At 36.4% G+C, this 15637-nt stretch overlaps 1 protein-coding gene across 5 annotated transcripts in view; it reads left to right on the top strand.

The window, feature by feature from the left end:
• The first annotated feature begins 10502 nt into the window (after positions 1–10502).
• The window catches only part of LOC131079558 (ABC transporter B family member 20), a 51495-nt gene continuing 46360 nt past the window's right edge, over positions 10503–15637 (top strand). The window contains exons 1-4 of one of the 5 annotated variants that reach the window (XM_058017547.2): positions 10579–11875; positions 11998–12771; positions 15129–15183; positions 15416–15591. In XM_058017547.2, coding sequence (XP_057873530.1) covers positions 12391–12771; positions 15129–15183; positions 15416–15591 — 612 coding nt within the window. In that variant the 5' untranslated portion in view covers positions 10579–11875; positions 11998–12390. Of the gene's footprint in view, positions 10522–10578; positions 12772–15128; positions 15184–15415; positions 15592–15637 lie in introns of those variants that run through there. The other 4 variants (XM_058017550.2, XM_058017567.2, XM_058017542.2 and 1 more) reach the window with 4 other exon arrangements.

Below are 15637 nucleotides of genomic sequence, written 5' to 3'. Positions count from 1 at the left end.
TTATCTCTATCAATAGTGGCTCTCTTCCACAAGTGAAGTTGGTTCTACTGGGCATCTTATCTTTGGTAGTGGCTTTCCTTCATAGCAAGGTTGGTTCTACTTATATTTGATCACTTGGCATAACACAACTTGCTAGACTGTGATCTATCTTTTTAATCATTGTCATCTACATGATCACTAGCTTCAAAGCAAGCTAATGTCTAGGTCATGTACTATCTCTTCAACATTGATTGCTTATTTGACTTTTGGGTGCATTCTTCCTTGAAGCAATTTATCCTTGCATTCTTCTCTTCTTTTTAGAATTCTTCTATGTGTGGTTTCTTGTATTTTAAGGATGACACAGAATTGAGACAACCTTCTATATCAAGGTCTTTTTCACTTTGCTAACTCAAAACTTTTAGTTTTCCTGTTATGTGGTTTCATGTGTGTTATCCATGTTCTTTTCTAAATATCTTTTTGTTTATTATGTTCTAACCCCGTCCTATTGGGAGTTTTTATTCTCTAACCTTGTTGTTGTGCATATTTATTTATCTAGTGCATTTGTTTTGTAGACCTTTAGCTTGGGGGCATGCTTCCTTGGCTTGAAGATTCATCTGCTTCCTCTACAGTATCCTTTTGGCATCATGATGTTATTTATGTTTAGTAGATTTCCTTTAGTGTGCATATTCATGTTGATTCATAAGCCCGCTAAAGTGGGGGCAAAATGTAGACTAGAAAATTGCACACTCTTGTGCAATTCCACCTACAATTTTGTATTCACTTTAGTGTCCACTCCCTTGTCATTTGAGTAGGCTCATTCAATCTTTACATTAGCCTTTTCCCTCTTAGGATGCTTAGGACACCTTTTCAACACCTATCCTTTCAGCTTCAGTTTTGCATAAACCACATTTTTCTCTCGCCTCTTGTCATTTTTTAGCATGATTCATTTGGACACTAGCATACCATGCGGATGTCTACGCGCTAGGCATTCATCCTATGACATCTTAATGCTCAAATGTCGGTTCTGCGCATTTCGACACTTGTCACGTATCTTGGTCGGTGAAAACAACTCAAAATATTCTAAACGACTTGACAACCCTCTTTTTCCCTCCTCTCCTCTCTTTTAAATCCATCTTTTCTCTTCATTCAGTCTCTCTAGTTCCTCCATACAATCTCTCTAGTTCTTTAAGCAATTTCTCTAGATTGTGGACACAATCTCTCTTGTTCTCTTGGCTCTCACAACTTTCTCTTTTTCGCTTGCTACGATAGTCTCTAGTTTGCTACAACATTCTCTAACTTGTCACAATACTCTTTGTATCTTCTTGGCTTTCTCAAGCCTTGCTAGTAATATCTTTCTATCTTTCTTACGTCTTTGAGTATCTTAGTATTTGTCACATCCCTTATCCGTCAAAGCATTATCTTTTCTATCTATCTATCTATCTATCTATCTATCTATCTATCTATCTATCTATCTATCTGGTTGTTGTGGAGGTGGAAACACCAAAACATGGACTTGACTGAGGCAAGTCTCCAAACAACCCCATACATTCTTCCTCTTTTGTGTGTGTGTAGGTTTTGTGAAGGCATTCAATTGCACAGAGGTTTGCTACATATATTTGTTATTAATTTTCTTTATTTGAATCTTTATTTAAATCTTTATTATAATTCTTCGTATCTTTATTGTATACTATTTGTTACTATATTTATAACTCTTAGGTTTTGCAGGTCATTTGAAACATAGAGTTGGGTTTACTTTGTTTTTTGTTTTTTTTGTTCGTGGTCAGTACGAGAATACAACACATTGTGTAGATGTCTACATGCCACATAAGCATCCTTAACTGAGATGCTTAGATTCAGATTGAAAACTCCTTATTGCCCACTCTTACCATTTCTCAAATTAGATATCTTCACCGGTTTCACTAATTAGAGATATCTGAATGTATGTTGTGAAATTGGCTCTCAAGGAAACATAGTTTTTCCCTTGGCAGGGTCACTTTTGCACCATTACAACAAGTCTAAAATCCATGACATTGTGACAAGTGGCACATTGTAGAGCTATCACCATCTAGAAGCCTTTTTGGCTTTTACTTTTCTAGTGTTGTGTAAAGCTACCACATGACCTACTAGCATTGTGTTACTGCGTCATTTATTCCTCATGACAAGAGCGAGTCATCCTATAAAAATTCCATTCAAAGTCCTTGTCTTTCTTGTGACACCTCGGTTCAAGCCCTTATTACGTCTGTAAATCGTCTTCCAATCACAAATGTCGAGTTTTAGTAATTGGTTGAACTCTGTGAACATGTTGAACCATCTTGAACCGGGTTCAATAGGTTCATTTAGGTTCCATAGGTTCCTAGGTGTTCAGGGAGGTTTTCATACTAATATTTTCTTTAAGTGTCTTGCAACGACTTTTTAAAAGTTTCTTGTTCGGAAAAATGTTACTTTATTTCTCTCTGGGCTTTGAACTCATTGAACCAAGTTCAAGAGGTTCAAACGTGTTCAACATGTTCAATATAGCACAAATGGTCAGCAACTTGGTATAATTAATTTTCTCAGCAAAGATTTTTCCTTAAGCGCGGTGTACATCTTGAACTACTTGAACTCTAATGAAGTTTGTTCAGGATGTTCAGATGTGTACGAAGTCGGTGGGTCCCGCGGGTTTAAATGATTTGATGGTGCATTCATTGCCAAATACAAGGAAGGTGAACCATGTTTTAAGTGACATCAATTCCTGGCTTTTTGAAGTAAGTAATCATTTTGGGAACTGGCGGTTACTTCAAAAACGCTGCCATGCATTCAATGCATGCGTGCGATGTCCAATCCACAAACTTAACACACTCAGACTGAAAATTGGAATTATTGCATTTAATGGTTTTGTATCATTGCCCTCACTAATAAGGTATGAAGGATTATTAGTGCTCTGCATTTGTTCCTCGCTACTGCGGTTTTGTTTTTCCTGGATAGGAGTCTTGTTTGTTTCTAGTCGTCGTCTGGTTATTCAACTATGAAGGTGAGTCCTTTTCTTGTTCTCTCCAGTAGTTTTTGCTTGCATTTTCTCTCTCATAGAAAGTTTTGCTACAACCGATTAAGGCTCATTGCTTTGAATTATGAAGTCTACACTGCATTTGTTGGGGAATGTTTTTAGCCTTGCATGTACTGAACCCATAGTTAGCGATACTGACCTAAAAGGGGAAAATCTTGAGGTTTTGAAAGAGAGGGTGTTCAAGGGAATTGACAAATCTTTTGGTGTGGAGATTTTGAGTAGCGGTCTCATAGAAGCGACAACTTTTCCCCCAGCCATTCGTTGCCCATAATTGATTCGAGAATGTATCGCTAGATACGACCCAGTGTCTGAGACCATTAGGAGAGACAATGGTGAAACCCTTCTTGCCATAAATCGTGAAATAATTTCCTCTGTCTTCAAGATACCTAATTACCAGTTCTCCAACTTTTCCCCTGCTCAGTCAATCACCGAGTTTAACGCGGATAGAACAGAACACCGTAACAATGTAGCAAAATTCTGGTTGAAGGTTCCTCAAAGAGGTGGTTCCAGGTTACCCAAGAATCCTAATAAGAATCACATGTTGCCTCACATTCGTGATGTTATGCTTTTGTTGCACCGGGCCAAAGGATCTGCTGAAGCTTACAACTTCGACAACTAGATTTATTGCTACATGCAGCTGGTTTTGGAAGGGAAGCAATATCTGGATTGGGCTGAATTGATTGTTGATTCAATGAGAGAACAACTGAGTATGGCTAAACAGTTCAAACATAACTTCTTTATGTCTTCGTATCTCTTGTATTGTTTGGCGTGTGTTAAGGAGTTAGTTGGAATACCAAAACAACTCATTGAGGAGGATGTTTTTGTATATGAGTTCTATCCCATGCTGCAAAAGGATAAGGCCTTACAGGATTTCAGAAGGGTGCACAATGCTTTTCTTGGCGACTTGTGTCATGAATTGAAGAATATGAAAGCCAAAAGAATCTTCGAGGATGCGCAGACATTGATAAAGAGGTTTGGTAGTTTTTATATCTAGTTTCCACGCTTCTGTTACATAAGGATAGGCGGCTTTGAAGAGGAGCCCTTCAAGCTCCCTCACTTTTATTCAGATTGCTTTGTTCTGGCAGAGATATGTAGACAGCTGACCTCTGTAATAAAAAAGGCACAACCCAAGGATAAATGGGAGGGTCATTTTCCCATCCAATTGGGTGTGTTGTCCTGCAGTTCGATGTCCGACACTTTGAGTATTGGAGCAAATCTCAGGAATTTCAATTTTTCCCTGTACCCTGAAAGGAAAGGTTTCGATAATAAGGGTTTTTCCCGAAGTCTTGGTCTAATGCCATACCTCCCAATGCCACAATTAGAGGATTTCTGGGAAGATTGCACTGATGAACTCGAGGTGTTCAAAAGGAGAAACATGAGGATGGTGTTAGAACAAGTCGTTTCATTGCAGGTAAAGTTGGACACTAAGGGGCTCGAAGAGGACTATCTAGAGCTATTCGAACTAGGATACTTAGCCCGTGCAGAAATTGAAATGCCTCCAATTGACTGGGATGAGGAAGAGAAAGATGATATACAGTTAAGGACCAAAAGAGTTTTGGAAAGGACCGCAGCGTGGGTTTCCAAGAAGAAAGCAGTGAAATTAGGCGTTAAGTCTAATTCAGCGAAGAGTAATGAGGTCCCTCTACGTTCACCAAAGCGTCTTTCTAACAATGCTTCTATGCCTGTTCGTGTAGGTAAGGATAACAAGCTGCCCCAGCTTAGACATAGGTCTAATTCAGCTTTGGATTTCTGTACTCCTTAGCATACCCGGTCCCGAAGTGTCACTCAAAGAAAGATGGATCAAGCAAAGGATATAGGGGTGAAAGATACGATTCTTGATGCCCAGATATTTGAAGTTGAAGACTTGGATAGCGATGTTGCTAATGCCCTGGATTCTCATATGGTGACTGTGGCTATGACACCACCTTCCAAAGTGATCGAAGGAACAACCAGTTCCAGTGCAACTCCTAAGTGGTTGACCACTTCGGTGAACAGAAAGAGGAATTTTCTTCCCGTGACTATTCCAATTCAAGAAATGGTCTTTAAGTACACAGAGAAGAGTCCTAAGCTGAAAAGGTTCAAAACCATCACCCGCCTGGACAATGATGAAGGAATTGGAAAATGGGTTGCTGAAATCACCTCGTACAAACCCAAGGACGAAAACAAGGAGGCTAGCCCCAATGATTTCAAGATTACGAAGGTGGAACTGGGAAATATGAGTAGAGACTCAGACAATCATTTCTTCCAGGTATCGGCAAAGAAAATGCTCACCAGATTGGAGAAAGATGGGCGAGAAAAGAGAGAGCTAAAGCGACACATAAATGTTCTTGCCCAGTTCATCGACAGTATTGGTTGCTTTGGGGCACTCCCAATATCTCATGCTATAGAGAACTTTGACCCAACTTTGCTAGAAAATAAAAAGTTAATGAGCCAAGTTCAATGGGCCAAGAGTATTGTAGAAGCCATGGAGAAATGGATTGAGGGAATAACCAAGGGTGGGGAGAAGTACATCACCGACTCTTGGAGGTTATGCGATGAGATACAGAGTCTTATCGCCAAAGTTCAAAATCAACTTGTGCCGTGGGAGAAAGAGGAACACAAGTGGCAGAATATCTTGCCTTTGTTCACCAAAACAGAAGAATATGGAGTTACCAAGTTTTTGACGGAACACTCAATCAAATTGGTAGCGGATGAATGTTAGCTCTTTGTGCTGAAGAAAACCATAATGTGGCGGGTGCTTACCTTCAAGTCTGTGATCTTCGACGCTAAGACCTTTATTTACGAGCTCCAGGATCTCTAGTGCAGTATAGTTAATGATAACAAGGTGGTTAACCCTAACCATGATTGGCAATTGGGAATTTGCAGGTTGAACACACAAGATGCAATCAAGGCTTTCTGGATAAACATGGAGAAAATCAAGGCCAAGGGTAATTTCACTCCGGAAGGTATAACAAGGGTGGCTAAGATTGAGTCCATGACTTTCATTGGAAATGATCAATTGTCGAAACATGCTGAAAAGATGGTGAGGCACCGGTGGAATAAGGAGGCGATGAAGGCAAAGCTCAATGCCATGAAGGTTCCAAACCAATCTATTATTCAAGAACTCACAACCGCCCATGACGCCTACGAAAGCGGAGAGGATGATGATGATGGAAAAGTGACATAATGCATTGATTTAGGCTCGGTTTCCTTTATTTTTGTAATTTCTCACATTTATGCAAAAACTTTGGGACGTCTATCCCAAAATACATCATGTTGGTTTCATAACTGTTTTGGGGGAGGTCAAGTTTTCAGGGAGACCTCCCCTATTCTAAAACTATAAATTAAGGAAAGATAGATAGAATAGGGGTTATAGTGGGTGACAAGTTTTGGTTAGTTTTTGTTTTTTCCTCTGTTTTGTGAATTTTCTGTTTTGTAGAAGGAAGAATCAGACTTTTAAATCTGGAATGGAAAAAGATTTATACATGTATTATCGTGCCTTTGTCACATAAGAATATATATATATATATATATATATATATATATATATATATATATATATATATATATATATATATATATATATATATATATATATATATATATATATATATATATATATATATATATATATATATATATATATATATATATATATATATATATATATATATATATATATATATATATATATATATCATACTATTTTTGGGAGAAGGAAAATCTGTGGGTTTTGAATCTGTGTAGACACATATCTTTGCATATGCTTATCTAATCAAATAACAATAATGGCCTTTCCATTGCAGAAAATTATTATTTTTCTGGTACTCCTTCCCTTGAGTGTTTGTTTTCTTTTAGAAAAGATTCGTGTTTGAGAACATATTTGGTTTCTTTAATCTGTTCATTCCTTATTGAAATTGTGGAAATGGTGTACTAAACTTTGATTTAGTTACTTTCATCTCTTGTATTGAAAAGATAGGAAAGATTGTTTTTCTCAGAAATATGTGTGAAATATTGGCCTCTCATCCAAGAATGAAGTAGGCAACCTTACATGCTTTCAGGTTAAAAGCTACTACTCAAATAAAATTAATTAAAATATTCCTTGAATAACTAAAAAGGGAGCTGTACCTATGGAAAATTCAGAGGGAAGTGGTTTATACAACACTTACCCAACTGTTTAGTGGAACACTTGTCCTTAAAAGAAGGCGATAGAGTTTAAAATTGATCATTTTAAGGAAAGACAAATCTGTTCACTAACACATTGCTTGAAGGGAAGCCAAATACTTCCATTTGAAAGAACATGTGCTGAAGCGACATGTGACCTACTTAAAAAAGAAACCTTTAATTCGCTGAATTAAATGAAGAGGGTGTCTGATATAAAATCTACTTGCGTAAAAAGCTAGAGCTTTATTTTGGTTCATGAATTCTTTATTGTTTCTATCAATGCCTCTTGAACCAAAACTTGTAAAATGTAGATTTGATCTACAACACTCAATAAAGTTCATTGAAATAAGTGTCATAATAGAAACATGCAATATTTTGTAATAATAAATGAGACATTGTTATTTTCTCGCGATTATGAAAATAAAAAAGTTCTAATGAATCTAAAAGATCCTAAAATAGGCATTCTCATTCTTAATATCATGTTTTTTTTTTTTGAAAATTCTAGCAATTTATTACTCTAATGGTGAAATTTTCATATTCATGCCATTTCCCATTTAATTTTATGCTCATTTTGAGAATGATTAAATATAATCATAAGTTGATAAAATAGAACATTATTGTACTTGTATGATGTTGGGTCCCTTTGGCCATGTTGTTATTCACCCATCCATGCATCTATCCCCATACATATGTTATCCACCTTAATGCAACCTTTTTCCATGTCTCAAATTATTCTTGTGGATGTGAGGTTCCATATACCATAATTTTGATCATTAAAATTTCAAATTTTGGATTCAAAGTTTGGTTGGTTGTTACCCATTCTTTTCTTACTCATAACCAACAAAACACACATTTTGCATGATTATTACTATGCCCTTATATTTAGTCATTCAATAGTATCCATTTATCATTTTATCTCATTAGATCATTCATGTTAATAAATCATGTTAGGGGCACTTCCATTGGCGCACTAAATAAAATCTAGATTTGCACAATTATCTTTGAACATTTGTATATCTGTAGCTTGCCATTTTTGATCCTTAAAACAACTTTACGGGGATTGACTTAATAAAACATGTCCCCTAGCAACATACACATACTAATAAAGATATTTCTAAATATTGTTTATCCATATAGAAAAATAAATAAAGGTGAATTAGATGCAATCATAATCATACTTGCATGTTATTTCAAATCATTTTCACAATTAAGACGTCATACTCATGTTTGTGAAAGTGTTCCAAATTTGTAGACTAGTCCCTTAATGAAGTAAGCTAGTTGTTTCATATTGGAAACAAAGTTTTGATACAGATTTACTTACTATTTATAATCCTAAGACATCTTAAGTTCAACATCTATAAAAGGTTTCTAGGGACCATCTTCATACTTAAAACTAACTCAACTTTTACATCTATAATAGACCTTGAGTGTCATTTTGAGTTAACGTCCCATACATATTCCCCATCAACCTATTAACCATTTTATTTGACCACCACAAAATTTGCACAATTGATCGAATACTTATGTACAAATGACCCAACAATCATGTACTATTTATTGGTACCAATAAAGTTGTAGGATTGGCCCTAATTACTGACTTTTTTTTCTATTATTAGATATGTATGCTTAGATTGTGGTACCTACAAAAGAGACACAAACAACACAAACACACCAATGGGACATTGCATTAGAGAAGATTAGAATCAACAAAACAAGTTAGTCAGTCAAAAACTCTCAAAATCGTCTCTTTGTTCTCTATCTCCAAGGATCCTTCAAATCAAGGTGGCTCTCAGCTTGGAAGAGCACTTGATCTCTAGGATGACTACCTAAAGAATGAGGGATATATGATGAAATACCTAAATACTTATGCAACTAAGATCTTAGTAAATGCTATTGATATAGAACTATGATATGATGCAAAATAACAAGATTAGTGTGATATTTAGCTAGCATGAGAGTGATATGAAGATGATATGGAACTAGCATGGAAATGAAACTAACATGATATGTTAAACATGATAAAATCCATGCTATGATGCTATTAAAAATGACCTAATTGCTATTATCAAAGAGAGGCTAAAATGCTTGATAAATGAGACTATAGCTTAGATGCACGGAGACTTGGATATGGATAATGAAGAAAGTGAGTCCTATTTATAGGAAAAATAGGGAAATAGATGGTTAAGATTGAGAAATCTTAACAAGGGCTAGGATTGAAATCTATTCAATCCATGTTTACAATTTTCACCAATTAAATGGTTAGGGTTAATTAGGATTAACCAGTGGATAGAGCTTTTACCCAAAGGGTAAACTCTCGTGCAAGGGTTAATAGGATAACTAGGGTCAAAGCAATGAGTGCTCGATGAGACCCTTGAGTTAGAGAGAAAGTGTCCAATCATGTGGTAAGGTTGAGTTAACCATTTGTGGTTTGAGAGACATTGGAGACAACCTTACAAATTTGGGGAACTCAACAAGTTAACTTGTTGAAGAGAAAGTCTTTAATGCATTCCAAATTTGAGAAGTGACTTCCCCAAATTTAGGGATGTGATATGATTAGAAGAATTAAACTCATTAAGTGGGATTTGAGGGCTGCTAGAAGAATGATTAGGAGATTAATGGAAAATGTAAGAGAATGCAAGTGGGGGTAGATTTCTCATTAATTTTTGAAATAAAGTGATTTATTCCATAAATGTGGATGACAACTCGCAAATTTAAAGATATTTAAATAAATTTGATTTATTTAAATTGGAGAGGGTTTTTTATTAAAATGTAATTTTAATTAACTGGGAAAAGGATATTTAATTAAATAAAGTGATTTATTTAATTAAAAGGTTGGATGTAGCTAGATACATTTAATTAAATAAATTGAATAATTCATTTAATCAAATAAATGAAAGTGAGGGAATTAATTAAATAAGATTTAATTAATAGAAAATGTGATTTTAATGAATTAAATTAATATTAAATATTTATTTAACTGGATGATCAATTTATATGTCTACAAGATATACCAATAAATGACTATTAAACTACTAGATAATTTTTTAATAAAAATTTAATTAACCAAATCGAATAAATGACAATTGAAACTTGGTGGACCCCTTCCCCTAATATATGGAACTCCTAAATTTTTAATACTCTTTACCCACAACTCTATATTTATAATTTAAGTTAAATCTCAAATTCTATTGCTTGTCCTAAATCTACTAAAAGCGTTATTTTCCTTTACAATCATAGCTAAGCCACAAAGTAACGGCTTTCCAACCCAATATGATGAAACGAACAAGAGGGAATTAAAATAACAAAAATGGCGGAAAAGGGCAAAACGGAAAACATCAGCCAATTTCAGCTAAAAGGTAAAACAAACAATAAAATTCAATAAAATAAAAAGAAAAAATTCTTTGAAGAATTCCACAAGAAATGAGCTGGACAGGGTAATCAATTGTAAATGAAATTAAATCTCTGGCGAGCACTAAGGTTGGGCGTTCGAATCGCACCAGCGCGCTTGACATGCAACGCAGAGTCAAATTCGCAAGAAAGAAGTAGCTCTTTGGTTTGTTTGAGAGTGAACGAGAAAGAGAATATAGGAGCATAATATGATGGATTGTATTTGACCGGGTCTTACGATTGCACAACAGCGACCTTCATTTGCTAGCAATAATTTTGAGTCGGTAGGGTAGTTTAGGGAAGCTTTAGTGGTTGGGATTGCCCATTTGATTTCAGCACAACATAAATTCGCAAAATTTATGTTCGTTTTACGGATCCGTTCAACTTCTGTGGATCCTGCTGTTCATCAATTTCACCTACAGGTGCTTACGTTTCTTAACCCTTCGAAATTCTGCAATTGTTTTGGCTTCTGTCGGAAGGAAAACATTTTGCTTCGTCGAATGCGGTTATGGTGTCCCTTTAGATGACACTGTAGTGGGGTTGAGCTTGATTTAAGTGGATATTAATTTTTGGGATTTTAAATGGAGTGGCGTTTATTGAAGGAATTTAATGGTTTTGATGAAGTAGTTTCTTGTGGGTTACGTTGCTTGGATGAATGTGTTTCTTGCGACGCATCATTGAGTACTGTTTTACTTGTTGGTAATAGAGAACTGTAGCTGAAACCCTTAACTGGGTAGCGTGGTGTGTTTGAATTGTTTTTGCAATTGGAGGGGTGATATTTGGAATGGTTTATTTGATTGTTTTGAGGGTTTCAATTGGTCTTTGAAATTGAGAGCCACGGAGGGAACAATTGTATAGCAAATGACCTCTTATGAGACCATGAAATTCGATGGAAGAGCATAATTCAGGGGGTTTCTCTGCTCGTTTGATGGTCTACATGTCCTTTTATCCCTAGGTTCAATAGCCTGTTAATTATTTAGGACAGTGCTGCCCTCTCATTTTAAACTTATCTGAGAAGACAGGTTTCGTCAACTACCTTTAGGTTATGAATTCATTGAAAGCTAACTCCTCTGTCACATCTACTAAGTCCCACTGCTCTTGAAGGCAGCGGCTATTTAACTCCTTCAGGTTTTGAACCTAGGTCATTTAACTTCTGTCTTAACATCGAGTCGCATCTTGAGAGGCTTGATGATCTTGTTGTTACTGTCAACACAGATATAATGGTTTTGATGTATAATAAATGGTGCCAAACTGTTTCTTAGCTTCTCTGGAAGGAAAGAATTTTAAGCAAGCAATTATAACCAGCCAGCATAAAGTTTACTGGTATGTTCTCGGATGCTATCCGTTAAATTGTTTCCTTAAATTTGGTGTTCAACGGGTGTTTCATTTGCTTGAAAGTGCCCCAGAGCTGGGTGACTATTAATTCTGCAGGACTGTGGATGCAGGAATTTGTCACTATTAGCTCATTGAGTTGTGGATCATTTGATATCAGGGCATATTGCATTTCCATGTAGGCGGAATGCTCCTCACACTTGACGATGATGTCAGGGTTGCTGGAAACTCGGACAACACGTTTCAGTCTTTTAGTTTGAGAAGATGTAATTGTTTTGTGCAAAGTAGATGGGAGAATGATTTTTAAGTTGGTGGTGATTGAGCTGTTGCCTTTTGTGGTAAGGTGACTGGCTATGTAAGGTTTGAGTAATAGCGGTTGTAGATTTCTGATAGTTGGACTCAACAGTACTGAAGAGATGGGCCTTTCTATGGATAAATATCTTTGGGTTTCTTTATTAGGTTGTGATTTTCCTCTGTAGAGGTGTATTCGATTCTCAGATTTTAATATGATGATTTCCAGAGGTCTGTTTGGGTGGTCTCCTCCACACATACAGCCCTTGACACCAGTTTCTGAAGTGTCTGAACCGCCAGAGTCACCATCGCCATATTTGGATTCCAGTGCAGAGGCTGTACAGGTTGAAGATGATGGAGCTGTTGACGAATCTGAAGACATGGAGCCACCTCCTGCAGCTGTGCCATTTTTGAGGCTATTTGCATGTGCAGATGGGTTGGATTGTGTTTTGATGATTGTAGGGTCCTTGGCAGCTGCAGCACATGGTGCAGCACTGGTCGTGTATTTGCACTTTTTTGGGAAGGTCATAAACTTCCTCCACTTAAGACCAGGACCAGGTTTATCAAAGGATCAAATATTTGATGAGTTTACTAAGGTTAGTTTTATTCATCCTTTGTCTCTATGTTTTGTGCACACAAGTCTTTAATGTATCTTCATCTACTTCTAGGCAGAAAAGATGATTAAATTTTTTGTTCTTTATTCCTACAATATTGACACACACTCTTGTGTAAACTGGTCAACCTGAGTTGGTTCTGTGCCAGCTAAAGTTGTCATGCTATATTCCTATCTTCCATGTTGGCTGTGGTGGAAGATGGATTATCTCCTCTGACTTGATCAGCTGAATGTGTAAAAATTCAGTTCTATAGTTAATGAAAAAGAAGACTCCTGCAAATTTGAATTAGATATAGGTTTATATACTCTTAAGGTTTTAGAAGTGCATGTTTTTTTCTTCTGAAAGAGTTATTTTGTCTGGTGTTCCAAGCCTATTTTGCCCTGTCCACTCCCCTAATCCCTCTACTTCCACCTGTGGGGGGAAATTTATCGGAGACATCCCTGCTATGCAAAAAACATCCTCTGGTATTTCTTCTCTGTAGGGGCAGCCAGGGGACAACCTGCCATCCCCAGGACAGCTGGCAGATGCTTGCATGTCTCTGTACCTCCTGGGGATGGCAGGAGTCCCACTGCCCCCAAAATTCACTCTTTGTTGTTGTTGATTTGCTTCAATGTTTATTTCAAATCTGTGGGTGGTGCCCTGATGTTAATCCAGCTTTTTCAACAAGGTGTTGTAACTGAAGGGAGGCATACTATTAACTGATGGGCACTTGTTTACCTACTTGAAAAACTGTTAAGTTACCTCATAGTTTCCACATGCTTCTCAAAGGATACTGCTTTCGCAGACACAGGCAGCAAATCAAGGTTTTGAACAATGCTTAGCTTCTTGCCCTGCTTTCCATCGATATTGAGGAACTGCTTGTAAGTTTATGACTGCCTTTTGCAATTAGTTAAGCTGCACTCTTTGAAACTTCATTGTCAGCAGTAAGTACATCATGCCTACTAATCTCATCTAGCAGGTAAACTTTATCTATTACACTTATGCGGATGCATCTGTTATCAATAAATTCAAGTTAGGTGTCTCAGAGATCCTGTTTTATCTCTAGTAAAACTTTAGCTTCTCAGAGCATTTTATTTTGGGCTAAAGAAATTGTACTTTGGATTTTGGGTTTTTAACCAAAAGACAGATAATTGTCTTATACATTAAGTGTTGTTTGTAACTAGGGTAATATATGGGTTCGGATTGCCTTAACGTGCCCCCAAAATTACAGCCCAGCCCTATGCTTGCACACCATCCTAAAACCCCATGCCACAATAACAATATTGGCGCCAAAAAGGAAGGAGGCCGACTTGCAATAATAAAGGTTAAGGTGCATATAAATAAAGATACTTTGCAAAGACAATATCATTCATTTCATCAAGCGAATTAGTTCTGCATGAAAAGTACGAACTTACACTTGGAGGGTGCGAAATTGTCTAGACTTATGCGAACTTGTTCTAGAGGACAAAGGCAATCTTTGGTGCAGACTTGAAGAGCTTAGAAGTGCAGATCTGTCATTCAAGAAGGATTCAGATTTGTCAAGGAAGCTAAGTATTGTACTTGTGATATTAAGGGAGAATATATAATCTGACCTGTGGGTCTTTAATGCTGGGTTTTTCCCAGGGTACTTGTGTTTGTCTCTTGTTTACTTCCTCCATTTCTGAGTTTACTGAATTATGATTTACTAAAATGTTATAAATCTGATTACAATCTAGGGCATAATTAAAGGATATAAATTTGATTACTAATCTAGGGCACAAAAATTACATTAAGGACTCTTTACAATTTGTCAATCTGTCCCACAAAATATATCATTTATTGTGGATGCAAATTCTAACTATTTTTTCAAGTACTATTTTATATTTGCACTGCAATTCCCCGGCCACCCCAAAATTTTGGAACATAGTCACCCTGTGCCCGAAATCCAACCCTGCATCCCCTGGCTCTCTATGTGAATTGTGAAACTTTGTGCAACTATGTTATTTCCTGGTTTATTAGCACTGGCAAGTTGTTGCTCCTTTCTAATTTTCAATTATGTATTTCTTTCCGAACGTATTAGTTACTTCTCAAGTACAGTTTTGCGTTTTCTCTATAGCCTATTCTATAGATTGTATGGAATTTGAATATTAAATGCAATTAGAACTCTCAATCAAATCAATTTCAAAGAGATTTACCTCACCAAAATTCATATTTTTGCTCCTTTCAAAGAGATTTATAAAGCACGCTGTTTCCTTTTTTGAGGTTGCTCCTTTCTAATTTTTTCTTGTTTTGATCAATTTATGTTATCTTCCTGGACATATTGTTTAGAACTTAATGAATTCTATTACTTATATTTGCAAGATGAACTTGTTTCTCTGCAGCATGCTTTGTATATTGTGTACATAGCGGGGGGCGTTTTTGTGGCTGGTTGGATTGGTAAGCTGCTTCCTGTTTACAATATAGATTACATGTTCATTTATCTTTATTGCAGTCCAGCAAAGCATGATGGTTGCTTTTTGCCTGGGTTGTTTCAACTATATTGAAGCTTAATATTGTCCTTTTTTTTTTGTTACTTTGTATAATGTGCATGTGGTTTGGGTATTAAAGTGCAATTAATTTTTTTTCCCATGATATTACTGATATAGCTTCTGCAAAATGTTCTTCACAGAGGTTTCATGCTGGATTCTTACTGGAGAAAGACAAACGGCAGTCATCAGGTCCAAATATGTTCAAGTATTGCTGAACCAGGACATGAGTTTTTTTGACACATATGGAAATAATGGAGATATTGTGAGCCAAGTGTTAAGTGATGTGCTACTTATTCAATCTGCTTTGAGTGAGAAAGTATGTTCCCATAACTCTTATATTCTTGAAAAGAAAAAGGTCTTTA

Source organism: Cryptomeria japonica, chromosome 1, assembly GCF_030272615.1.
Source record: "Cryptomeria japonica chromosome 1, Sugi_1.0, whole genome shotgun sequence".
Lineage (NCBI taxonomy): Eukaryota > Viridiplantae > Streptophyta > Pinopsida > Cupressales > Cupressaceae > Cryptomeria > Cryptomeria japonica.
Note: the sequence above shows the minus strand (reverse complement) of the source record. Positions and strands in the feature narration are given on the sequence as shown.